This window comes from Pelophylax lessonae (assembly GCF_965119305.1).
Source record: "Pelophylax lessonae genome assembly, chromosome: 2".
In the NCBI taxonomy this organism is placed as follows: domain Eukaryota; kingdom Metazoa; phylum Chordata; class Amphibia; order Anura; family Ranidae; genus Pelophylax; species Pelophylax lessonae.
In genome coordinates, this window is record NC_138769.1 from 617,009,841 (window position 1) to 617,036,148 (window position 26,308).

The 26,308-nt window shown below is 44.7% G+C and overlaps 1 protein-coding gene across 1 annotated transcript in view; it reads left to right on the forward strand.

The window, feature by feature from the left end:
- Nucleotides 1-26,308, forward strand: part of LOC309548216 (RING finger protein 17-like) — a gene marked incomplete at both ends in the record, with an annotated part of 356,308 nt that overhangs the window by 291,178 nt on the left and 38,822 nt on the right. Inside the window, one exon of the mRNA XM_082248170.1 lies at nucleotides 9,061-9,141. Coding sequence (XP_082104296.1) covers nucleotides 9,061-9,141 — 81 coding nt within the window. The remainder of the gene's footprint in view (nucleotides 1-9,060; nucleotides 9,142-26,308) is intronic.

The following is a 26,308-nucleotide window of genomic DNA, read 5'->3' on the forward strand; positions in this document are numbered from 1 at the left end:
TTAAGATCGTCCCTGCTATTAAAGGTATACCTCTGGGTGGTTGAGTACACAAAATACCGTCATCCTGACTCTGAGCGGGGAGAAGGAGACCCTGACTAGTGTCGACAAAATAATTGAAGACTTTGGAGTCATCCCCTATTATAATAATAACAGAACGAAATGTCAAGTATTAGCGCCCTATATCCGCGATTCAGATAGAATACTATTTAAAAGAATATTTCCATGTGACTGGGATACAGAATATTTTCAATACCTAGGGTTTGGGTTGTCCACAAAACAGAAGAAACTACATGAACACAATCTCCATCATCTCCTTACATTAGTTTGAGATGAACTCTCCACCTTAAGTAAGCATGATTCTACCCATCCAGTTGTCCTGGATGGGTAGAATAGCTGCTTTCAAAATAGTTACATTACCGAAAATGTTATTCCTTTTCAGAACTCTTCCAATTCAAATCTCATCGGCCTTTCTCAAAAAAATTGACTCTCATGATACAATTCATATGGGCTGGCAAGACACCTAGAATTTCCTTCCCACTCTTATCTAAACACAAACAAAATGGGGGAGTAGGGGTTCCAAGGATAGCAAATTATGGTACAGCAGCATCATTGGCGCAATTGAAAGCATGGATTAACCCAAATGCTGCAACACAATGGGCTCACATGGAGTATAACATGGTTGGGAAGCGAGATATGAATGCCCTTCTTGCAGCAGCAGCGACTGGCAGTCATATGTTCATAGACGAATTCTCCTTCATATCTGCATCAGCAGCAGCCTGGAGAAAACTACTAAGTGTACAAAATAGGAGTATAAAAATTCCAATTAACCAAATACCGCTACAAACCTTTGAATACTTGATCCCAGACCTATCAGTTAAAACTTGGTTGGAAAAGGGGTGTTTCTCCCTGTCCGAAGCACTTGTAGACCCTAGTTGTAAGGGCTCCTACCAGATGTACCAAATTAAAACACTTCTTAAAAACTCTACCTTCCAGTGACATTTCGGTAGATTGTGGTGCATGGGCATGGTACCACAGCAATTCACCTCAGAAAAGGGCTATTTCCAAATTTTATGATTTCATCATACCGACATCACAAACTATACGATCTGTAGCGCTGGCGAACTGGGAAAAAAAGATTTTGGAAGGACGTTCTCGGATTACTCATGGTCACAAGCTTTACATAACCGCCTTAGAGCCTCACATTGCACGGCCCAGTGGGGAAATGTCTTTAAGATATGGTACAGATGGTACTTCACCCCAGTAAAACTTAAGACAATGTACCCCAATAGTTTTTCTGATTGTTGGAGAGGGTGCGGAAGTAAAGGAGACCTGCTGCATATACTGTGGAAGTGTAAATCACTCACTAGCTTTTGGAAAGAAATTTTCAAATTGATAGCCTCAGTCACTGGTTGCGTTATACAACCATCCACAACCCTGGCACTCTTAGGTCTTACGATTTCAGACGTCCCCAAGCAATTTAGGATATTAATACTTCATATTTTATTTGCAGCACGTCTAGCAATATTAAATAATTAGAAATCATTGGTTGTGCCTTCAGTATCAGAGTTTATATCTAGGGTCCATGTACAATGCTCGTTTGGACACTCCCATTCCCGAAATGAGAATGTGGTTCCTATAGCAATGGGAAGCATGGATTTCAAAATTCATATTGCCTAAAAAGAAGTTAGTGGATTGTACTACCACTGATCTTGTGAGGATGGATTATAATGTTAGGTTTGGTTATATGTAGCTGTAGGAAGGATGGTTAGTCCTTCAAAGTTTATTACCGATGCTATACTCTTATGTATGGAATTGGCACTGACTTTGTAATATTTGAAATAATATTAATGTAACATGACTGAACTAGCACTTCCAGACGTTGTACTGTTTCATATGTTGATTATACGATTTGTATGTGCACAATTTAAATAAAAATTTAAAACTCAAAAAATAAAAGTCAGCATCTACAAAAAGTCTATCTGCTGAACTTTTAATAAACACACACTCACCTGTCCAGCGATGCTGCCGCCGGAAGCCTCGCTCCTCTCCTTTCGGCGGGGCCAGCATCACTATTGTGGGCACCCGAATGTGACAGCTTGTGGCTTTTCACAGCCGGGTGTGCACTGCACGAGTCGGGCTGCATGTCGTGAATGGCTGGGCAATCTTTTGGGACCTCTGACGTGTCCCAGAAGATTGCAAGAAGGAGGGGTGAGGAGAACTTCTGCTTGAGCCGCCTAGGTGGCCTGAGTGGGAGCAGGTACCTGTCAAATCTACGTACCTGCTCTTTCTCTCCCCCTCCCCCCCAAAACAAAAAAAATGGCATGTCAGGGGGTCAGGAGTATTTAAAGCAGAAGTTCCACTTTTGGGTGGAACTCTGCTTTAAGGGCCATAGACTTTTTTTTATTAATGGAGAGACTTGCTCTGCATCACTACCATTTTCAGTATCCCTGTACATTTGTGTTTGCTAAGAAACACATCTTAACAATTTTTGAATTTATCCAAATTCCCCTCTGACACCACCAACTGTGGACGGGAGTTGCACATCCTTACTGCTCTAACATTAAACCCTTTACATGGTTTAAGAATAAACCACTTCTCATCCAAATGTATTGTGTTTCTGCCTCTCAAGACCTTAGGTTAACAGTTTTCTCTCAGTAATACAGTCCCTATTTAAAGGTTTGTAAATTATGTTCCTGTCCCCTTTGTTGCCCGTTTCTCCAGTTTAAGCACATCCTGCCTGAGGATTGGTGACCAAAACTCTACAGCACACTCAAGATATGTGGCTAAATAAAGGTTTTGTAAAGTTGTAGAATTCTAGTTTTATCTCTTGAGTAAATACCCTTTTTAGTGCATGTTAATCAAGAGTCTGCTGGCCTTGCTTCCTGCAGCTTGGCATTGCATGCTATTGTTGAGATAGTGATCATCTAGGTTCCCCAGATTGTTTCCATCCCTGATTCTCCCAGAGGTTCTCCCGATAACTAGTATGGATGCATTCATGTTTAGCTCCCAGGTGCATTACTTCACATTTTTTAATATTAAACCATATCTGCCATATACAGTATCTCACAAAAGTGAGTACACCCCTCACATTTTTGTAAATATTTTATTATATCTTTTCATGTGACAACACTGAAGAAATGACACTTTGCTACAATGTAAGTGTACAGCTTGTATAACAGTGTAAATTTACTGCCCCCTCAAAATAACTCGACACACAGCCATTAATGTCTAAACCGCTGGCAGCAAAAGTGAGTACACCCCTAAGAGAACATGTCCAAATTGGGCCCAATTAGCCATTTTCCCTCCCCCGTGTCATGTGACTAGTTAGTGTCTCAGGTGTAATTGGGGAGCCGGTGTGTTAAATTTTGTGTTTTCGCTCTCACTCTCTCATACTGGTCACTGAAAGTTTAACATGGAACCTTATGGCAAAGAACACTCTGAGGATCTGAAAAAAAGAATTGTTGCTCTACATAAAGATGGCTTAGGCTATAAGAAGATTGCCAAGACCCTGAAACTGAGCTGCAGCACAGTGGCCAAGACCATACAGCGGTTTAAAAGGACAGGTTCCACTCAGAACAGGCCTCGCTATGGTCGACCAAAGGAGTTGAGTGCACATGCTCAGCGTCATATCCAGAGGTTTTCTTTGGGAAATAGATGTATGAGTGCTGCCAGCATTGCTGCAGAGGTTGAAGGGGTGGGGGGCAGCTTGTCAGTGCTCAGACCATACACTGCACACTTTATCAAATTGGTCTGCATGGCTGTCGTCCCAGAAGGAAGCCTCTTCTAAAGATGATGCACAAGAAAGCCTGCAAAGAGTTTGCTGAAGACAAGCAGACTAAGGACATAGATTACAGGAACCATGTCCTGTGGTCTGATGAGACCGAGATAAACTTATTTGGTTCAGCTGGTGTCAAGGGTGTGTGGTGGTAAACCAGGTGAGGAGTACAAAGACAAGTGTGTCTTGCCTACAGTCAAGCATGGTGGTGGAAGTGTCATGGTCTGGGGCTGTATGAGTGCTGCCGGCACAAGGGAGCTACAGTTCATTGAGGGAACCATGAAAGCCAACAAGTACTGTAACATACTGAAGCAGAGCATGATCCCCTCACTTTGGAGACTGGGCCACAGGGCAGTATTCCAACATAACGACCCCAAACACACCTCCAAAACGACCACTGACTTGCTAAAGGAGCTTAGGGTAAAGGTGATGGACTGGCTAAGCATGTCTCCAGACCTAAACCCTATTTAGCATCTGTGGGGGCATCCTTAAACAGAAGGTGGAGGAGCGCAAGGTCTCTAACATCCACCAGCTCCATGATGTCATCATGGAGAAGTGGAAGAGGACTCCAATGGGCACCTGTGAAGCTCTAGTGAACTCCATTCCCAAGAGGGTTAAGGCAGTGTTGGAAAATAATGGTGGCCACACAAAATATTGACACTTTGGGCCCAATTTGGACATTTTGACTTAGGGGTGTACTGACTTTTGTTGCCAGTGGTTTAGACATTCATGGCTGTGTGTTGAGTTATTTTGAGGGGACAGCAAGTTGAAACTGTTATACAAGCTGTACACTTTACATTGCAGCAAAGTGTAATTTCTTCAGTGTTGTCACATGAAAAATATTAAAATATTTACAAAAATGTGAGGAGTGTACTCACTTTTGTGAGATACTGTAGCTGCCCACTCCTATTTTATTTAGGTCATCTTGTATAGTTGCTATATCTCGTCGTGAAGTTATTGCCCTGATTAGTTTTGCTTAGCTTTGTAGCATTAGCAAGCACTGGGATAAAACAATGTATACCAACCTCCATTTATTAACAAAATAAACATAATTTGGCCCCAGGACAGAGCCCTGGGGCACACAGCTCACAAGTCAAGACCATTCAGAAAATATGCCATTATTATTCCATTCAGTGGAAAACACATGATGCAAAAATGCAAAGTTTTAAATCCAGGTTAAGGTGATTACACACTAGTCCTGTATCGAGAATTTTTTTGGTTTAAGAATGCCTATAAGGGGCTAACCACCGAAGTGGCCATGTAACAATTATAGTTTTCTTAAGCCTAAGTTTTGTCAAAATATATTTTAAAATACTCAGCACAAGGGACATTGCTCACAACCTGTAATTACTTCCATTGCCATAATTTTTCTCCAGGGCTACAGGGGTTAATAGAGTAAAGGCGGATGAATGAAAGGTCCACCTTGTCTAATAGTAGATATATTTTTCTTTTCATTTGTAGAAGCAATAGTAAAGCTTCTATGAATAGAGGAGGTGGGCGGAAAGGGCGGGCATAGCAGCACCTTTAAGTGCATATGACAGGTGGCTTGTCCCTGTTGACCCCTGCAGTACCGGCGAGGGTGTTGGAGGCTCAGAGGACAGGATCTCTAAATCTGCAGCTAGCAGCACAAGAAACACTTCTCGTTGTTTGTTAGTAACATCCACTGTTATACCAGATTAAGTAAAAGGGAAAAGTAATTGTGGGGGTTTGTTATAGGCCACCCAACCAAAGGGTGGAGGTGGAGTTGGAATTTATATCACTGTTGGGTAAAGCGGCAAAGCTGGGATCAGTCATCATATTAGGGGACTTCAATTATCCCGACATTGACTGGGAAGAGGGGACTATACACTCACAGAAGGCTCGTCTCTTCATGGAAACCTTACAGGACAACTACATGTCTCAGTTGGTGAATTCTCCTACTAGAGATAATGCAGTGCTGGTTCTATTGATCACTAATGACCCAGACCTAATTTTGTAGGTAGGAGTCCAGGACAACCTGGGCTCTAGCGATCACAGGATGATCACATTTAGCGTAAATAACAATATAACAAGGCAAGAGGGGAACATAAGAACCCTAAACTTCAGAAGGGCAAACTTTCCCAGATTGTGCTCAATGATGGAAAGGGTAAACTGGGACCAAAGCCTAGGAACACTGACCACGGTGGAAAAATGGGAATGCTTTAGGAACATATAAAACAAATGCATCTCGCAGTGCATTCCTATGGGAAATAAATTTAGAAGAGACAAAGCCAAACCTGGCTGACTAAACCGTAATGTTAAAAAAACTTATTAGGGGAAAAAAATGGCCTTCAAGAAATATAAATCTGAGGGCACATTATCGGCTTTCCAGCAATACAAGGAGGCAAATAAGAAAAGTAAATATGAAATCAAAAGGGCTAAAATCAACTTCGAGAGACAAATAGCGGAGGATAGTAAAAAGAACCCTTAGAAATTCTTTAAATATATCAACAGCAAAAAAAACAAGGGCAGGGCATGTTGCACACATAATTAACGATGAGGGGAGGATGGTTACAGAGGACACTGAAAAGGCAACCGTGCTTAATGCTTTTTTCTCCTCAGTCTTTACACAGGAAAAGGAGGGGTACACTGACCATGACTGTATTTTTAGTAGTAATTCACAGGACTTGCCGCTATGGCTAACAGAGGGTGAAATCAGGGAAAGGCTGGATAAAATTAACACAAATAAATCACCAGGCCCGGATGGCGTAAATCCGAGAGTATTCAAAGAACTTAGTAAAACTATATCTAGACCACTGTTCCTGATCTTTGCTGACAGTAATATGACAGGAAATGTACCGGGGGATTGGAGGAAAGCTAACATGATACAGATATTCAAAAAAGGGCAGAGGCATGTCCCGGGAAATTATAGGCTGGTCAGTCTGACATCGATAGTATGTAAACTTCTGGAGGGGATAAGGGACTATATGGTAGAGTTTGTTAAAGACAACAACATCATCTGCAGTAATCGGCACGGGTTTACTAAAGGGTGTTCTTGTCAAACCAATCTCTTAACATTCTACGAGGAGGTGAGCTGTGAGCTAGATAGGGCGAGACCAGTGGATGTGGTGTATCTGGATTTCGCTAAGGCATTTGATACAATTCCCCACAAGCGCTTAATTTATAAAATAAGGTCTGCAGGCATCGACCACAAGGTTTGCTCTTGGATACGGAACTGGCTAAAAGGGTGGTAATAAATAGCACATACTCAGACTGGTCTGGGGTGGTAAGTGGGGTCCCCCAAGGCTCAGTCCTGGGAATAACCCTGTTCAATTTATTTATAAAGAGCATTGAGGACGGGATCAGTAGTTCTATATCAGTTTTTGCAGATGACACAAAATTGGGCAGGGCAATAACTGCACAGCATGAGGCAGATATCCTACAGAATGACCTGAACAAAATAACAGAGTGGGCAACGACATGGCAAGTGAGGTTTAATGTGGAAAAGTGTAAGGTTTTGCACTTAGGGACTAAAAACATAAAAGCACAATACATACAATAGGGGGGGGAACCTTTGGGGGAATCAAAAATGGAGAAAGATCTGGGAGTCTTGGTAGCATGCAATGTCAAGCGGCATGTCAATGGGTCTGTGGTAGTGAGCCCTTATAGATCCCCAGCTCAGGATTCCCCAGGGCGCAGAGTCTAAGCCCCAGCCTGCTTCTTCACCAGGGCCCCTGATGGTGGGGATGGACTTGCAGCAGACTGGAACCAGGTTGCGGCCCCCAGGTAGGCCCAGCTGAGAATGTGGAGACCGCTGGCGTGTGCAGGGTAAACAGGAGACTAAGGAGATCCAAGAGACAAGCCGAGGTCAGGACAGGCAGCAGACAAACGTAGACGGAGAAACAAAGCCGGGTCGGTACACAGGAGATCAGATACAATAGCCAAGGGATACATGGATGGGAGCTCAGAGAACAGCGAAGTTGCTCAAGCAAGGAACAGTGCACTGAGCATGTGTATATATAGGGAAGCAAACAGGGAGGTGACCCAGGAAGTAATTGACAGGAACAGGATATAACCCACAGTGGAGCAGGTGACGCCCATAGGAAACGGAGAAGCCCAAACACCACATGTGAAGGGAGGCAAAACAGAAGCACTGCAGCAAGGAGGTAAGAATATACAGACAAAGCTATAGGCTAACTTGTGACACGGCAGCTGCCAAAGCTGGTAGAATAATAGCATGCATAAAGAAAGGGATGTATTCCAGAGATAAAACTATAATCCTACCACTTTATAAAACTCTGGTCCGACCGCATCTGGAGTATTCTGTCCAGTTCTGGTCGCCAGTCCTCAGGAGGGATGTGTTGGAGCTTGAGAGAGTCCAGAGAAGGGCAACTAAACTAATTAGGGGATTGGAGGACCTTAATTATGAAGAGCGTCTACAATCACTTAATTTATTCTCCCTGGAGAAGAGACACCTGAGAGGAGACATGATAGCAATTTATAAATACCTCAATGGTGATCTCAGCATAGAAAAAAAGCTATTCAGTCTCAAGGATTGCATGAGGACTCGAGGACATACAATGCGATTAGAGGAGCGTTTTGACCTCAGGCAACGCAGGGGGTTCTTTACTGTTAGGGCTACAATAGTGTGGAATTCTCTTCCACAAGAGGTAGTTTCTGTGGGAAGTATGGCTACTTTCAAAAGACTCTTGGACGTACATCTCAAGGATCAGAACATTAAGGGGTATGAGAGATGATTACGGCCACGCGCGCCTACACAGGTTGAACTGGATTGACTATTGTCTTTATTCAACCTCAACTACTATGTAAGTATAAATTGAATTACTTGGGTACAAAACCTTTTTCTCTCATCTTTGAAGGACACAATACTGTTAGTTTTAATACCATGTGAAATACTTCTGCCTACAGGAGGGTGGCTTAATAGCCAAAAAAATCAAAGGCTATTCCTTCCTTACCAAGCTTGCTTAGTTGAAACAAGCAGTCGAAAGGGGACAACAGGGTAATATTCAGCACACAAACAGTGGCAGCACACTGTACTTTAATAAATATCAAAGACAGTTCGGGCCCACCCAGGGATGCCAAAAAAAAAAAAAAATATCAAAGAAAGGGATTTTACAGATAAACTTATGGCAGTGGTTGGAAAGAGGCTTTAAGAAAACTTTCTTATTTTTTCCACCTTTTTGGACCTTTTGTATTTTTCCATTTGACAAAAAGGAATTCGAATAGCACAGTTTTTCATTTTCAGATCTTTTCATTTTTCAAATTTAGTTTTCAGGTAACTGATTTATCTTTCTCTCATTTTTTAGGTTGGTGACCACTGGCAACAAGATGCCATACAGTTTCTTAAAGAACTTCTCTTGGAAAGACTTGTCATCATCCATCTTGTGGTTAGTGTTAACATTTACAGTGAAATGTATACAATATACACACCCCAGTCATCCATAAAATTATGATGATCTACCTAATTTTGAGTAGATTCCGATTTTGCCGTCAAACTGCCCTGACCCATTCAGGCATGTTTTCCAAAGTTACATCCATTGCCAAAAGCATCATACTGCCCCTGTTGGCTGTCCTTCTTCCCATGGTGCATCCTGGTGCCATCTCTTCCCCAGGTAAGTGACACACTTGGAAATCCACATTTGGCTGTGGACATGGATCAGCATGGGCAGCCTGACTGGTATGCAGCTACGCAGCCCAATACTCAGTCAACTATAATGCACTGTGTATTCTGACACCTTTTTTTCGGAACCAGCATTACATTTTCAGTAATTTTAGCTACAGTAGTCCTTCTGTTTGATAAAACTATGCATCAATGAGCCTTGGCCGCCCATGACCCAGTTGCCGGTTCTCCTTCCGTAGACCACGTTTGGTAGGTCCTCATCACTGCAGACCGGGAACGTCCCACAGTCATCTAGCCATTACAGTTTGGCCCTTGTCAGAGTCACTCAACTTCAGGGACAACATGTTCACTTGCTGCCTAATATATCCCACCAACTTTCAGATCCCATTGTAAGGAGATAATCAATGTTATTCACTTTACCTGTCAGTGTTTATAATATTTTAGCTGATCAGTGTATGGGTATGTATATATTGTATCTCACAAAAGTAAGTACACCCCTCACATTTTTGTAAATATTTTATATCTTTTCATGTGACAACACTGAAGAAATTACACTTGGCTACAATGTAAAGTAGTGAGTGCACAGCTTGTATAACAGTGTAATTGTGTTGTCCCCTCAAAATAACTCAGCACACAGCCATTAATGTCTAAACCGCTGGTAATAAAATTGAGTACACCCCAAGTGCAAATGTCCAAATTGAGCCCAAAGTGTCCATATTTTGTGTAACCACCATTAGTTCCAGCACTGCCCCAACTCTCTTGGGCATGGAGTTCACCAGAGTTTCACAGGTTGCCACTGGAGTCCCCTTCCAATCCTCCATGATGACATCATGAAACTGGTGGTTGTTAGAGACCTTGCGCTCCTCCACCTTCCGTTTGAAGATGCCCCACGGATGCCTAATACTGTTTAGGTCTGGAGACATGCTTGGCCAGTCCATCACCTATACCCTCAGCTTCTTTAGCAAGGCAGTGGTCGTCTTGGAGGTGTGTTTCGGGTTGTTATGTTGGAATACTGCCTTGCGGCCCAGTCTACAAAGGGAGGGGGATCATGCTCTGCTTCAGTATGTCACGGTACATGTTGGCATTCATGGTTCCTTCAATGAACTGTAGCTCCCCAGTGTCGGCAGCACTTATCCAGCCCCAGGCCATGACACTCCCACCACCATGCTTGACTGTAGGCAAGACACACTTGTCTTTGTACTCCTCACCTGTTTGCCGCCACACACGCTTGACACCATCTGAACCAAATACGTTTATCTTGGTCACATCAGACCACAGGACATGGATCCAGTAATCCATGTCCTTAGTCTGCTTGTCTTAAGCAAACTTTTTGCGTTCTTTCTTGTGCATCATCCTTTGAAGAGGCATCCTTCTGGGACGACAGCCATGCATTCAAATTTGATGCAGTATGTGGCGTATGGTCTGCGACAGGCTGACCCCCCACCCCTTCAACCTCTGCAGCAGTGCTGGCAGCACTCATACGTCTATTTCCCAAAGACAAGCTCTGGATAGGACGATGAGCATGTACACTCAACTTCTTTGGTCGACTATGGCGAGGCCTGTTCTGGTCTTGGCCACAGTGCTGCAGCTCAGTTTCAGGGTCTTAGCAATCCTATTATAGCCTAGGCCATCTTTATGTAGAGCAACAATTCTTTTTTTCAGATCCTCAGAGAGTTATTTGCCATGAGGTTTCATGTTGACTTTCCAGTGACCATTATGAGAGTGAAAGCGATAACACCAAATTTAACACGCCTGCTCCCCATTCAAACCTGAGACCTTATAACACTAATGACTCACATGACACTGGGGAGGGAAAATGGCTAATTGGGCCCAATTTGGATATTTTCACTTATAGGTGTACTCACTTTAGTTGCCAGCAGTTTAGACATTAATGGCCGTGTTGAGTTATTTTGAGGGAACAGCAAATTTACACTGTCATACAAGCTGTACACTCACTACTGTCTGTATCTATATATCAGTAGAGATACCCAGCATGATATTTTTCCCCATTGAGATCTGATGTATTTTCAAAGTGTTCCTTTAATTGTTTTTTTGAGCAGTGTGCATATATATATAATATACAGTGCATTGCGAAAGTATTCGGCCCCCTTGAACTTTTCAACCTTTTGCCACATTTCAGGCTTCAAACATAAAGATATAAAACTGTAATTTTTTGTGAAGAATCAACAAGTGGGACACAATCATGAAGTGGAACGAAATTTATTGGATATTTCAAACTTTGTTAACAAATAAAAAACTGAAAAATTGGGCGTTCAAAATTATTCAGCCCCTTTACTTTCAGCGCAGCAAACTCTCTCCAGAAGTTCAGTGAGGATCTCTGAATGATCCAATGTTGACCTAAATGACTAATGTTGATAAATAGAAGCCACCTGTGTGTAATCAAGTCTCCGTATAAATGCACCTGCACTGTGATAGTCTCAGGGGTCCGTTTAAAGCGCAGAGAGCATCATGAAGAACAAGGAACACACCAGGCAGGTCCGAGATACTGTTGTGGAGAAGTTTAAAGCTGGATTTGGATACAAAAAGATTTCCCAAGCTTTAAACATCCCAAGGAGCACTGTGCAAGCGATAATATTGAAATGGAAGGAGTATCAGACCACTGCAAATCTACGAAGACCTGGCCGTCCCTCTAAACTTTCAGCTCATACAAGGAGAAGACTGATCAGAGATGCAGCCAAGAGGCCATTGATCACTCTGGATGAACTGCAGAGATCTACAGCTGAGGTGGGAGACTCTGTCCATAGGACAACAATCAGTCGTATACTGCACAAATCTGGCCTTTATGGAAGAGTGGCAAGAAGAAAGCCATTTCTTAAAGATATCCATAAAAAGTGTCGTTTAAAGTTTGCCACAAGACACCTGGGAGACAGACCAAACATGTGGAAGAAGGTGCTCTGGTCAGATGAAACCAAAATCAAACTTTTTGGCAAAAATGCAAAACGTTATGTTTGGCGTAAAAGCAACACAGCTCATCACCCTGAACACACCATCCCCACTGTCAAACATGGTGGTGGCAGCATCATGGTTTGGGCCTGCTTTTCTTCAGCAGGGACAGGGAAGATGGTTAAAATTGATGGGAAGATGGATGGAGCCAAATACTGGACCATTCTGGAAGAAAACCTGATGGAGTCTGCAAAAGACCTGAGACTGGGACGGAGATTTGTCTTCCAACAAGACAATGATCCAAAACATAAAGCAAAATCTACAATGGAATGGTTCACAAATAAACATATCCAGGTGTTAGAATGGCCAAGTCAAAGTCCAGACCTGAATCCAATTGAGAATCTGTGGAAAGAACTGAAAACTGCTGTTCACAAACGCTCTCCATCCAACCTCACTGAGCTCGAGCTGTTTTGCAAGGAGGAATGGGCAGAAATTTCAGTCTCTCGATGTGCAAAACTGATAGAGACATACCCCAAGCGACTTACAGCTGTAATCGCAGCAAAAGGTGGCGCTACAAAGTATTAACATAAGGGGGCTGAATAATTTTTGCACGCCCAATTTTTCAGTTTTTTATTTGTTAAAAAAGTTTGAAATATCCAATAAATTTCGCTCCACTTCATGATTGTGTCCCACTTGTTGTTGATTCTTCAAAAAAAATTACAGTTTATATCTTTATGTTTGAAGCCTGAAATGTGGCAAAAGGTCAAAAAGTTCAAGGGGACCGAATACTTTTGCAATGCACTGTGATATATATATATATATATATATGTGTGTGTGTGTGTAAAATCATATACACACTGCTAAAAAAAAAATTAAAGGAATACCTTGAAAATACATCAGATCTCAGTGGGGAAAAATATCATGCTGGATATCTGTACTGATATGGACTGGGTAATGTGTTAGGAACGAAAGAATGCTACAAGGTTTGATGGAAATTAAAATTATCAACCTATAGAGGGCAGAATTCAAAGACACCCCAAAAATCAAAGTGAAAAAATGATGCAGCAGGCTAGTCCATTTTGCTGAAATTTCATTGCAGCAACTCAAAATGGTACTCAGTAGTTTGTATGGCCCCCACGTGCTTGTATGCATGCCTGACAACATCGGGACATGCTTCTAATGAGACGACGGATGGTGTCCTGGGATATTTTCTCTCAGATGTGGACCAGGGCATCACTGAGTTTCTGAACAGATTGAGATGCAACCTGGTGGCGTCAGATGGACCGAAACATAATGTCCCAGAGGTGTTCTATTCGATTTTGGTCAGGTGAGCGTGGAGGCCATTTAATAGTATCAGTTCCTTCATCCTCCAGAAACTGCATACTCTCGCCACATGAGGCCAGGCATTGTCGCGCACCAGGAGGAACCCAGGACCCACTGCACCAGAGCAGGGTCTGACAATGGGTCCAAGGATTTCATCCTGATACCTAATGGCAGTCAGGATGCCATTGTCTAGCATGTAGAGGTATGTGCGTCCCTTCATGGATTTGCCTCCCTAGGCCACCTGTGACCCCCCCCCCCCACCATACAGGTCATGCTGAATGATGTTACAGGCAGCATAACGTTCTCCACGGCTTCTCCAGACCCTTTCATGTGCTCAGGGTGAACCTGCTCTCATCTGTGAAAAGCACAGGACGCCAGTGGAGGACCTGACAATTTTGGTGTTCAATGGCAAATGCCAATCAAGCTCCATAGTGCCAGGCAGTGAGCACTGGACCCTCAGGCCACACCCTCATGAATTCTGTTTCTGCTTGTTAGGTGAGAGATATTCACACCAGTGGCCTGCTGGAGGTAATTTTGTAGGGCTGTGGCAGTGCTCATCCTGTTGCTCCTTGCAGAAAGAAGCAGATACCGGTCCTGCTGATGGGTTGAGGACCTTCTACAGCCCTGTCCAGCTCTGCTAGAGTAACTGCCTGTCTCTTGGAATCTCCTCCATGCTCTTGCGACTGCTGGGAGACACAGCAAACCTTCTGGCAATGACATGTATTGATGTGCCATCCTAGAAGAGTTGGACTGCCTGTGCAACTTCTATAGGGTCCAGGTATTGCCTCATGCTACCAGTAGTGACACTGACCCTAGCCAAATGCAAAACTAGTGAAAAACAGTCAGAAACAATGAGTAGGGAAAAAAATGTTAGAGGCCTCCACCTGTAAAACCATTCCTGTTTTGGAGGTTGTCTCATTGTTGCCCATCTAGTGCACCTGTTAATTTTATTAACACCAAAGCAGCTGAAACTGATTAACAACCTCTTCTGCTACTTTACTGACCAGATCAATATCCCATGAGTTTAATTGACTTGATGCTATACTCCGATTAAAAAAGTGTTTCTTTTTGTTTTTTTAGCAGTGTTTGTGTGTATGTACAGTATCTCACAAAAGTGAGTACACCCCTCACATTTTTGTAAATAGTTTATTATATCTTTTCATGTGATGACACTTTGCTACAATGTAACATAGTGAGTGTACAGATTGTAGAACAGTGTAAATTTGCTGTCCCCTCAAAATAACTAAACTCACTACCATTAATGTCTAAACCGCTGGCAACCAAAGTGAGTACACCCCTAAGTGAAAATGTTGAAATTGGGCCCAACATGTCAATATTTTGTGTGGCCACGATTATTTCTCTATTGTTCATTGACAGACGCAGTCTCTGATCTTCATATCAATAGGGTTATACTGCCCCCTTCAGGAGTAGGACACTGGGCAGAAAAAAGTTCAGGCTACGCCTATGTGCAGTCCCAGGGGGTGTACCCTTTCTCGCTGCTATAGGATGTCAGTTTTAATTTGCCTAGTCAGGAGTAAGGACCTAGTTCCTTGCTGGGATCTCTGGTCCTGGCAAAGTTTTTTCTCCATATTTTTTTCCTGTGAAATCTACAAGCAACTAAGCCGGATCTGGGCTGGATATATAGATCCAGTGGTCACCCCAGCCGGCCAGCCCGTGCATACCCCAGGGATCGCTAGGTCGGTCACAACATAGTCCCACCGGACGACCCCTCGAGTTAAACGTCTTGCCAGGTCGCATACGACAGGGTCTAGGCCCGAGTCACAGCGTTCCTACTTGCCGACAGAGCCCCCCCCCCCCAACTTCGGCAGAGAGGGGTTCTGTCAGGAGATTGCGCCCGTGTTCCTGGTATGGTGAGTAAATGTTCACCCCTTTTCCCCTGGTGGATTTTGGGGTGGACCCGGGCCCCTCCCTAGGACCCTCACAACCCCGGGTTCCCCTCTGTCCTGTCATGCACCCCCCACCTACCTGTCCCCCCCCCCCCGCCCCCTCTTACTACTGGGGATGTTTGTAACTACTCCCGGGGGCTGGGACCAAGCTTCAGGCCGGCAGGGGGTGGTGCGCCATCGGCGACGGACGAACAATCGTGTGGCGGGGGTTTACCTGTCACTCCCAGGGCCCCCTTTCCTGTCGATCCCGTCCAGGAGGCTGGGGGGTCCGCTCGAGGACCCTTAGTAGCTCCGCAGGCCGCCATTTTATTGTAGCACATGTGCTCTGAAAGATTCGCCGGCCATTTTGCGGTGGATTTCTATTGAGAATCACTGGTGGCCATTTTCTGGAAGTTCCTAGCAGCGTTTTTTCTGGTGGTGGAGCCCCTCCCTATACCCTACTGCTGACACTCAGATATTTCTCTGTGGATCGAGATCGCTGCAGACACGTGCTGTGCAGACGTTCTGGGCCTTCTGGTGCATTTTTGGCGAAGGGTGGTGAGTCTAGGGGGTCTCACTCTGCTGGGGGTCTTCAATGCGCTCTGCCTGACCTCTTTGGGGGCGCTGCAGCACGGTGGACGTTCTTTAAAAAAAATGTTTCTCAACTTTTGCTGACAGGTTCCCCTGGTGCAACATGGACTCAGCAGAACAAGTGTCCCCACCTGACCCCCTCAAGGAGGTCGCGGGGAGCTCTGGATCCCAGCTATCCATAAATGCACTTTCGGCAGTCCTGGAATCCTTTATGTCCCGGGTGGAGGTGGCCTTTAAAGGGTGAGGTGCCAAAAAACGCTCTCCGCCTACCCCTGCCTCATCTGATATGTCAGATTCTGATTCAGCCACCGCAGACGCGGGTCGACTACCTCGCTCCCTGTCTCCTCTGATAGTGGGGCTGAAATCTCTACCTCCGCCATCACGCAAAAAAAGGCGCTGGTGGACGCACTGGTTGTTTTCTGTGCTTGAGACCCTAAATATGGAGGACACAGCTGCGAATGAGGCGTAGGTTATGCTTGGCACTCACAAACCATCCAGAGCGGCAAAGGTTTTTCCCTGTCCTGCATATTTTAACATGCTCAATAAAGAATGGGACCGCCCAAAGCGCTCCCCTGGGGTGCCTAAGTGGATTGCTAGACGCTACCCCCTTTAAGGAGTCTTTTATAAAAAAGTGGACCCTCCCATCTCAAGACTGAATAAAGCTACCATGATCCCAGTGGAGGATTTCCCGTCCCTTAAGGATTCGGCGGATAGAAAGGCAGTGTCTGTGGCCCGCAATATGTATTCCTTTGCAGGGTCTGCACTAAGACCGGTGTATACGGTTGTCTCGCAAATCTTGACTGAATGGCCTAAGTTGCTATGCTGTGACCTGGAGGGGAAAAAACTTCTCTCTGCCTTTGTGGAGCTGTTGGACCGGTTGGTGCAGGGGCTGCAATTTGTTTGCGATGCCGCGCTGGATGCTGCTCCAATTTTGGGCTGACTGTCGGTTTCGGCAGTGGTCCTCCAGCATATACTTTGGCTAAAGTGCTGGTCTGCAGATCAGACCTCAAAGAAGGCCTCAACTGATCTGCCTTTTCCAAGGAGATCACCTGTTTGGGGCTACCCTGGATGACATTATCAAAGGTCTCACAGGGGGTAAGAGTACCTTTCTCCCACTGGCTAACAAGGGTAAGGATCCGCGTCGCAGACGGGGCCTCTCCTTTTCAGCACATACGTTTTTTTTCGTCCCTCAGGGTCAGTCGATAAGGAAAATTCCTTCAAGGCCCCCTCGGGTGGTTCCAAGCGACCCTGGTCTGGCAAACAAAAATCTATTTTCTCCAGACCTGAGGACAAAGCCCCTTTGGCCTGAAGGTGCACCCTCACATCTTTGCCGGTGCCCGGGCCTGTGGCTATCCCGGATACAAGACTAGTGGGTTCACAAGGTCATACAGTCCGGGTACAAGATCGAGTTTCGATCCGTCCCACCGGTAATGTTCTTCCCTTCGAATGTGAGACTGTCCCCGGATCTTTGGGGCGGTACAGGACCTGGTACAACATAGATTAATAGTTCCGGTTCCATGTGCGTAACGTTTTCAGGGCTCTTATTCAAACCTGTTTACGGTCCCCAGGAAGGAAGCCAAGGTGCATCCAATCCTGGACTCGAAAGGCACTGAATTGCTTTGTGCAAGTTCAAAAATTCAAGATGGAATCCATTCGCACGGTGGTGACTTCCGTAAATCAGGGGGATTTTCTGACCTCCATAGACATCAAAGATGCCTACCTTCCGATCCTAATATGTGCAGGACATCAACGGTTTCTGCGCTGTGCCGTGGGAGAGGATCATTATCAGTTTGTGGCGTTACCCGTTGGTCTCGCCTCTGCTCCTCGGGTCTTCACAAAGGTGTTGGCTCCGGTCCTGGCGCTGTTACACCAGCGGGGGATATCGGTCCTGGGTTACCTGGACAATCTGCTTCTCCGTGCGGACTCTCCCACAGTGTTGGTGACAAATTTGGAGATCACCATGAGAACTCTGGAGGAGTTTGGGTGGATTCTGAACCTTCAGAAGTCGCCCCTGGTCCCTTCCATGAGACTGGATTATCTCGGCCTGACTTTGGACTCGTCCATAGCCAGGGTGTTTCTTCCTCCGGAAAAACTCCAAAAGCGTCAGCTGTTGCTATTCAGAAAATGGACAAAATATGCCTTCAGATAGCAGCAATCTGAGCATATAAACTAAGTACAGGTGGTGCCAAATCCTCAGATTAGTATTAGAAGAGGAAGGATTGGGAGACAAGGATTTTTGGGCACACCAAAATCATTAAAATTGAAATTTTATTTTAGAATCCATATAAAAATAGGGAAACAAACAGAACATACTAGATATAAAAAGACCTGAAAAGAGGTCCACAAAGACACAAAAAAGCAAATATGTAGCAGTTGTTTAGGATAACAATTCTATACAGAATATATGATAGAAATTGCAGATTAAGCAGTCAAATACTTGACATCAGGAGAATCCTGCTGACGGATGCCAAAAGACACAAAGTGCCGTCCAACCGGGTCAACTGATGTCATGTTCAAACATTCATGTTGGTACATTCAATATTGCTCAACATGTTTCGCCTTTTTCAAAGCTTCATCTGGAGCTTTTACTGGAATACTCTGTGTAATAAGCATATATATTTCAGAAATACATATAGAAAAACTTCTTAGTACATTCTAAAAAGAATATACAACTACATGGAATTAGAAACTGCATAAAGTATCACTCACATACAGTAATTTATATCAGAATAGTGGGCCACCACTCAATGTGTGATCATATCAAGGCCCAAGGGGAGCAGTGGGCAGTCAGGGCCGAGACAGCCGACCAATGGTTGTATGTGGGGGTCCACACCGTAATACGTTGTTATTCACAGTATAGATGGTGTATTAAGGTATCCTCTACAGAACATTTATAAAAAATGCTTGAATTGCACATACCTGTACAGCATTATAGATTGAGACAATTGCCTCAGCATCATATGTAGATAACGGGGGGGGGGGGGGGGGGGATTATTGTGGAATGCTGGAGACTCATATAGTCAATATGTAGTAAGAGACCATAGGGTTGCAATCAACCAGAAATGATGAGGGTCAAAGTGTCATCTGTATTCAAACGAAATGTATACACATACATTTAGCATCAATAATTTTGAATAATGTACCATACACCCGGTGGTTATAAAGAGGGTAGCCATCAAGAAGAAATGTGTATATAGAGAAATGATCTTAAAGAGCCCTTCCATAAAAGGATATCAGGAGGTGTACCGTATAGGCAAGGTAGTTGGAAAGAACACGATAACTGCCATAGAGAAAGATGGAAAAAAAAGTCAAGGGCTAATACTGACGCACATGTATTACACACAGGCTTCCCATAATCTCAATGACAGGCCAATATTGTGATTTGAGTCCTGGAAAGCGACCCATCAAAGATAAATATCATAATGTACACTAAACAATTGTATTACATAAATTAGGTTGTGTCATTGAGGGAATGCCCAAGTATGCAATATGCAGACAGTAAGTAATAGTACTAGAGAACATATGCGTCAGAAAGCCTGCCAATACTTCAACATGCAATAAGAAGTAATTATAAATCCACGATAACCCCAGCCAGGTAAGATGGAAAAGATTGAAGAAAATCAGTGGTAAAGAAAGGGGGGAGGGGAGAAAAAAAAAAAGCAAAAAGGGTATTATTGCAGCGGCTTACCAATAGCCCTGATAGCAAGTCAATTGTGATTTGAATATAATTGAAACTAAGGTGACCAGCGCTATGGAATATACAGTGAGAGTGGGTACGGTGTAAGCTGCCAACAACCAAACCCAAAAGGGTTAAAGAGTGAAATATGTGCTAGTGGGGTTGTGAACGGCGCTACCGTGTTAAAAAATACACTTGGTGAATAAATAACGTAAAAATGTTGAAAGTGCTTGATATTAAATAAATAGATATAATTTATAAAGTGCACATGTGACTCATAGTTTTCAGAGACTATTTGTAGTGAAGAAACACACATACCCTGTGCCTTTAAAAAGTGCGATAATAAAGTGCATAAGTGCTAGTGCAAAACAAAAGACACAAAACTGAAATAGGGCAGTGGTTTTTTATTTTTCATTAAACATACCATGTGTGATGTGTGTCCAATCTAAAGAACAAATCATAAAGTGGTTGTGCACAATAAAAACTCTCAAAAGTTCTGTGCTGCAGTGGGCAGAAATGTGCAAAAATGAAACATTCAGTTGAAAATGATTGTGAATAAAAGGACTTTAGGGCTGCAGACACCTGCGTGACCGCTAGGTGTCGCACCCTGTATACAACCTGGTGAGGCTTTTCTGCTGGATGGATACCGTGTAGGGGTTATTTCCTCCTCTGGTTTCCTGATGTGCCGCGTGGTGCCTCAAAAAAGAAACACAGAGACGAAAACCCCCTGGTGCCGTATCTCAAAAACAAGGGCAGAAAAAATGTAGTGACTCACGGTGGAAGATGCAGGCTGTCCGCGATCAGTGTTGTTGTGTGCCGGGAAGCTTCCGCGTTCCACGGCTCTGGCTCCGAGTGCCGGAAATGACGTGTTGACGTCGAAGACTCCGCCCTACCGGTTTCGTCAAATGACGTCTACAGGAGAGGCCGCTCCTGTAGACGTCATTTGACGAAACCGGTAGGGCGGAGTCTTCGACGTCAACACGTCATTTCCGGCACTCGGAGCCAGAGCCGTGGAACGCGGAAGCTTCCCGGCACACAACAACACTGATCGCGGACAGCCTGCATCTTCCACCGTGAGTCACTACATTTTTTCTGCCCTTGTTTTTGAGATACGGCACCAGGGGGTTTTCGTCTCTGTGTTTCTTTTTTGAGGCACCACGCGGCACATCAGGAAACCAGAGGAGGAAATAACCCCTACACGGTATCCATCCAGCAGAAAAGCCTCACCAGGTTGTATACAGGGTGCGACACCTAGCGGTCACGCAGGTGTCTGCAGCCCTAAAGTCCTTTTATTCACAATCATTTTCAACTGAATGTTTCATTTTTGCACATTTCTGCCCACTGCAGCACAGAACTTTTGAGAGTTTTTATTGTGCACAACCACTTTATGATTTGTTCTTTAGATTGGACACACATGGTATGTTTAATGAAAAATAAAAAACCACTGCCCTATTTCAGTTTTGTGTCTTTTGTTTTGCACTAGCACTTATGCACTTTATTATCGCACTTTTTAAAGGCACAGGGTATGTGTGTTTCTTCACTACAAATAGTCTCTGAAAACTATGAGTCACATGTGCACTTTATAAATTATATCTATTTATTTAATATCAAGCACTTTCAATTGTGATTTGAGTCTAAGGTAGAAGACCCATCAGAGTAAAAAACTGTTGGGAAAGGCAGATAATTGTAATCACCCCAGCTGAGTTGTACCGAATTGCACACATAAAGTAATGGTCCTGTTAGCTCACCACTGATAGGAAATCACAACATATAATACAATACAGGACAAACATAGTAATATGTACGTAACCTATACATCAGTGTACAAACCATGTTATCTTTATTTGTAAAAAGCAACAATTTATAGCTATAATGATATAATTCCAATACATGTGTGGGGAATAACCCTTACATATAAGATACATATAAGATATAACTTCTAAGGTGGGGTCATTACCTTACAGAAGAAAAGATTAAGGAAGCTAAACCTAAAACAATCCCTAGATGAAAAGAGGCTCATACAAAGAAAGAATCCAATTATTTGGAAAAATGGACAAGCATGTATGGAAAGCTGATATCTCAACACTGACCATTCCTAATAATGCATAGGATACAATTTATTGCACAGACCCAGAATGTATCGGAGGGAGGGAAGGACGATCACACACGTATACAACAGACAACGGCACGGTTCCATAATGGTAAGCATACATTGAATGTTTTCGTTGGAACGTTCACTCAGAACGTCCACATTCTATAGAAAGGACCTATATGATTGAGTTTCGTTGATTCCCGGTCTCCGTGTGGCATTGAGGCGTTCTATCCAGAGGGCTTTCCTCTGGAGAATCCGCTTATCCCAGTTTCCCCCACGGGGATCTTGGGGAATGATTTCTAACACAAAAAATCTGGCTTTTTTAGGGTTAAATTTATGGTACAGGTCCAAGTGTCTACTGACCAGTGTGATCATCTTCCCTCCCGCCGACACATACACATGATCTTTGATCCTTTGACGCAATTCCCGTATAGTTTTACCCACATAAAAAGTTCCGCAGGCACAATACATCAGGTAGACTATTCCACGGGTATTGCAGTCGGCTCTGAATTTGGGTACCAGAGTTTCCTCATTGGGGAGTATATATCGTGTCCCTTCCTCTACCCAAGGGCATAGGGCACATTCATGGCATCTGTAGGTCCCTCTTGAAGATAGTCTACTCTGTTTAGTGGGTTGATAGTGACTTGAGGTTAATTGATCCCTTAAAGATGTAGTACGTTTAAATACTATTTGTGGGTGTTCACTTATGTGTTTTTTAATAATGGGATCATCGCGTAGGAGGTGCCAATGTCTTTCAAGAATCGTTCTTAATGTGTTTTCATGGCTCGAATATTTGGTGATAAATTTAACTGTGGGCTGTGCCGGTGCCAGTTTAGTTTTGAATAGAAGTTGGTTCCTATTCTGCGCCGAAGCTCGATTAAATGCTTTACGCAAGATGCGTTTACTGTAGCCTCACGATTTCAAGCGCTCCTGAAGTAGATCCGCCTGCACTTTAAAGTCCTCATCCGAGGTACATTTACGCCGCCGGCGGATGTATTGAGCGTATGGGATGCTACGTATAAGTGCAGGGGGATGGGCACTGGAGGCGTGCAAGATCACATTTCCCGCAGTCTCCTTACGATAGAGGTTTGTGGTCAGATGCCCACTTTCTTGTTTAATTACCGTCAGATCTAGGAAGTTCACTTGTAATTGATCAATAGTACATGTCAGTTTCAAGTTGAAACTATTGATATTTAGTTGTGCGATGAAATCGTCCAGCATATGTTTTGGGCCCGTCCACACCACAAAAATGTCATCAATAAAACGTACGATGATCTTGCTCGTATAGAAAGGTGCAAATCATCCCGACGCCCTGCTCGTGAGGGATGCTGGAGTACTAAGCCTCCACATCCAAAGTCATGAGCAGGGCGTCGGGAGGAATCACAATATCTTCAATCATTTTGAGGAAATCGAGTGTGTCCTTTACATAGGAAGGCAATCTGACCACATGGGGCAACAGGAAAAAGTCAACTAAATGACTCACGTTCTCCGTTAGACTCCCAATGCCCGAGACGATAGGTCTACCGGGTGGGGCTACCAGACTCTTGTGAGTCTTAGGGAGGGCATAAAAAGTCGCTTGTCTCGGGAATCGGGTGTTGAGATAATTATAACAATCTTGGTCTAGTAAACCTGATTGGTATGCTTGTCCAATTAGATCCAAATAGTCAGCCTGAAACTTGGTTGTTAGAGAGGGATATTTTCCTATACCAAACTTTGTTGGTAAGGATGTCCAAACACATTTTCTCTGTCGCTCATTGACAGACGTAGTCCTCGTTGATTAACAACAACTCGGGTTATACTGCCCTCTACAGGAGTAGGACTAGACAGGAAAGAAAACATTCTGGCCACACCCTAGGGGCAGTCCCAAAGGGTATATCCTCTCACTTCCTGCTACAGCAAATCAGTTTTTTTCTGTCTAGTTAGGAGTAAGGACCTAGATGCCTTGCTAGGATCTTCGGTCCTGGCAGGATTTTTTTCTTAGAAAGATTTTTTAGACAGCTTTTTTCTCCAGTGTTCCTGTGAGATCTTCAAGCAAGAAAGCTGGAACTGGGCGACGGGCTGGATGTTGAGATCCAATGGTCACCCCAGTTCAGCCTACGAGCGCGTGCAGGCCATAGCTCCGCGCTGGGTCGGCCGCGACATAGTCCCACTGGACGGAGACTGACCCTGCGAGTTAAACGTTTCGCTTAAACGCCAATGACCATGAGTCACGGCGTCCGTATTGGTCGACAGTCCTCCCACCCCGGTGGAGAGGGGTACTGTCAGGAGTTGGCGTCCGCCTGGTTCCGGTATGGTGAGTAGTATGTTCCCCCTTTTCCCCCTGACGGGTTTGTGGTGAACGCGGGCCCCTCTCTGAAATGGAAAGGATGGGTCTCCCCTCTATCCTATAACATGTCACAGATCCCCCTATTTGAGTGTGATTTTTGTTAACAAGAAACCAGGAGGCTTGGTTTGGGAGCTGACAATCTAATGTCATTTCAAAACTGTAAAGATGACTGAAGTCAGTGGCAGTACTAGAATATTACTGTGGTAGCATAAGGTATCCTACCTGTCAGAGGTGTTCACAGGGCGATGTCTATGCATGTATAACTGCAGTCCAGATCGCATTCCTCCAGCAAGGGCAGGCTGCCTTCCGACGGCCCGCCAGGGTCCGGTACCGCCGGCCAGGCTGATCACCATCCAGGGTGAAGTTTGGGGGGCCGATGCACTCCCGCAGGCCGCTAGGCCGAATTCAGCATCCGCCGCTATCCTAACAGGCCGCCGCCATTGTCTTGCAGAGCACACGAGGCCGCCATATTGGCGTAGCCTCGTGTCTCCAGCATGGGGGCGGCCATGTTTGAGGTGACCAAACACCTCGTGGAGCCAGGGGGAGGCGCCGGAAGGCGTGTCAAGGGGCGGAGCCGCCTCCTTTACCCAGGAAAAAGGGCCAAATACTTCCTGTCTGTAACAGGACAGCACTGAGCAAGCTGATGAAAACTTCTGTGCATCAGGGATGAGCCTTGGGGTCTCTCTCTCTCTCTCTCTGTGGGGTCCAAAAAGGCAGGTAACACTGAGGGGCGCTGTTGCGACTGGGGGATACAAAAAAAAAAAAAGTTTTTTACTTTGTAATTTTTTGTCGCGGGCAAATGTCTTTTATAATCATTGACCCTGCCGCATAGGGATCCCCACCTGATCCCCTCAAGGTGGCCGCAAGACCCTCCAGTACCCCACTTGTTTTTAATGCATTATCGGCAGTTTTGGAGTCTTTGGTATCCCGGGTGGAGGTGGCCTGTCAGGGACGGGGGTCAAGAAGCGACCCCCGCCTACCCCTATTTTTTATCTGATACTTCAGATACGGATTCAGAGCTAGTCAATGCAGCTGCAGGTCCCTCTTATGGGGCTGTTGTCTCAGGTAATGTCTCCTCAGCAGTGAGGAGAACGTTTCTGCCTCCGCCATAGCACAAGAGTGGTGGATGCACTAGTTGTGTCCGTCCGGGAAACCTTTAGTCTTGAGGTTACACCGGCAGAGGTAGCTGAGACTGAAATTCTTTGTTGGTACTTGTTAGCCTACCAAAAGGAAGAAGGATTTTCCTTTACCCAAATGGGGTCGTTTTGAAACGAACCCCTGTTATTTCCTAACGCATGGCTAGGCGCTATCCGTTTGAGGAATCCCTCTTTAAAGGATAGACGGTACCACCTGCTGTCTTGCCACAGATTGTTAGGATAAAGAGGACCTCGTAACCAACGAGGACCTTCCCTTTCTGCTCATAAAGAATTTGTTCGTTCTGCGAGGGCGGGCGATAAGGCGAGACCCTCCAAAGCCCCTTCAGAGGGTTTTTCAAAGGGCGCTGGTCGGCTAAACAAAAAGTCCAGCTCAGCCAAGCCTGAAGTATACAGCCTGATGTGCCCCTACCCACTATCCTGGGGTGGGGGGATGTCTTCACCGGTTTCCGAATCCATGGCTTGTCAGAACCCCGGACTAAGGGGTTCGCGAGGTCATACGGTCAGGATACAGGATCGAGTTTCGATCACTTCCACCGGTACGATTCTTCCCTTCTAACATTGAACGGTTTCAGGGGTTCTATTCGAACCTGTTCACAATGCCCAGGAAAGAGGGCAAGGTGCGTCCAATTCTGGACTTGGGGAAAGATGGAGTCCATCCGAACAGTGGTGGCCTCCCTGCATCAGGGGGAGTTCCTGGCGTCCATAGACATTTAGGATGCCTATCCTTATATCCCCATCATCGCAGGACATCAGCGTTTTCTCCCTGGTTCCCACCAGGAGACTGAACTATCTGGGCCTGGACCTGGATACATCCTGGGTAAGAAAGTTTCTCCTTGCGGAGAAACTCCAGAAGGTTCAGTCAGCGATTCGGATGTTGCTGTCCGTCAATTGGCTGGGACTGATGGTGGCCTTCTTAGAGGCAGTACCGTATACCCAGTCTCATACCCGAATTCTCCTGAAGGAGATTTTTTCTAATGGA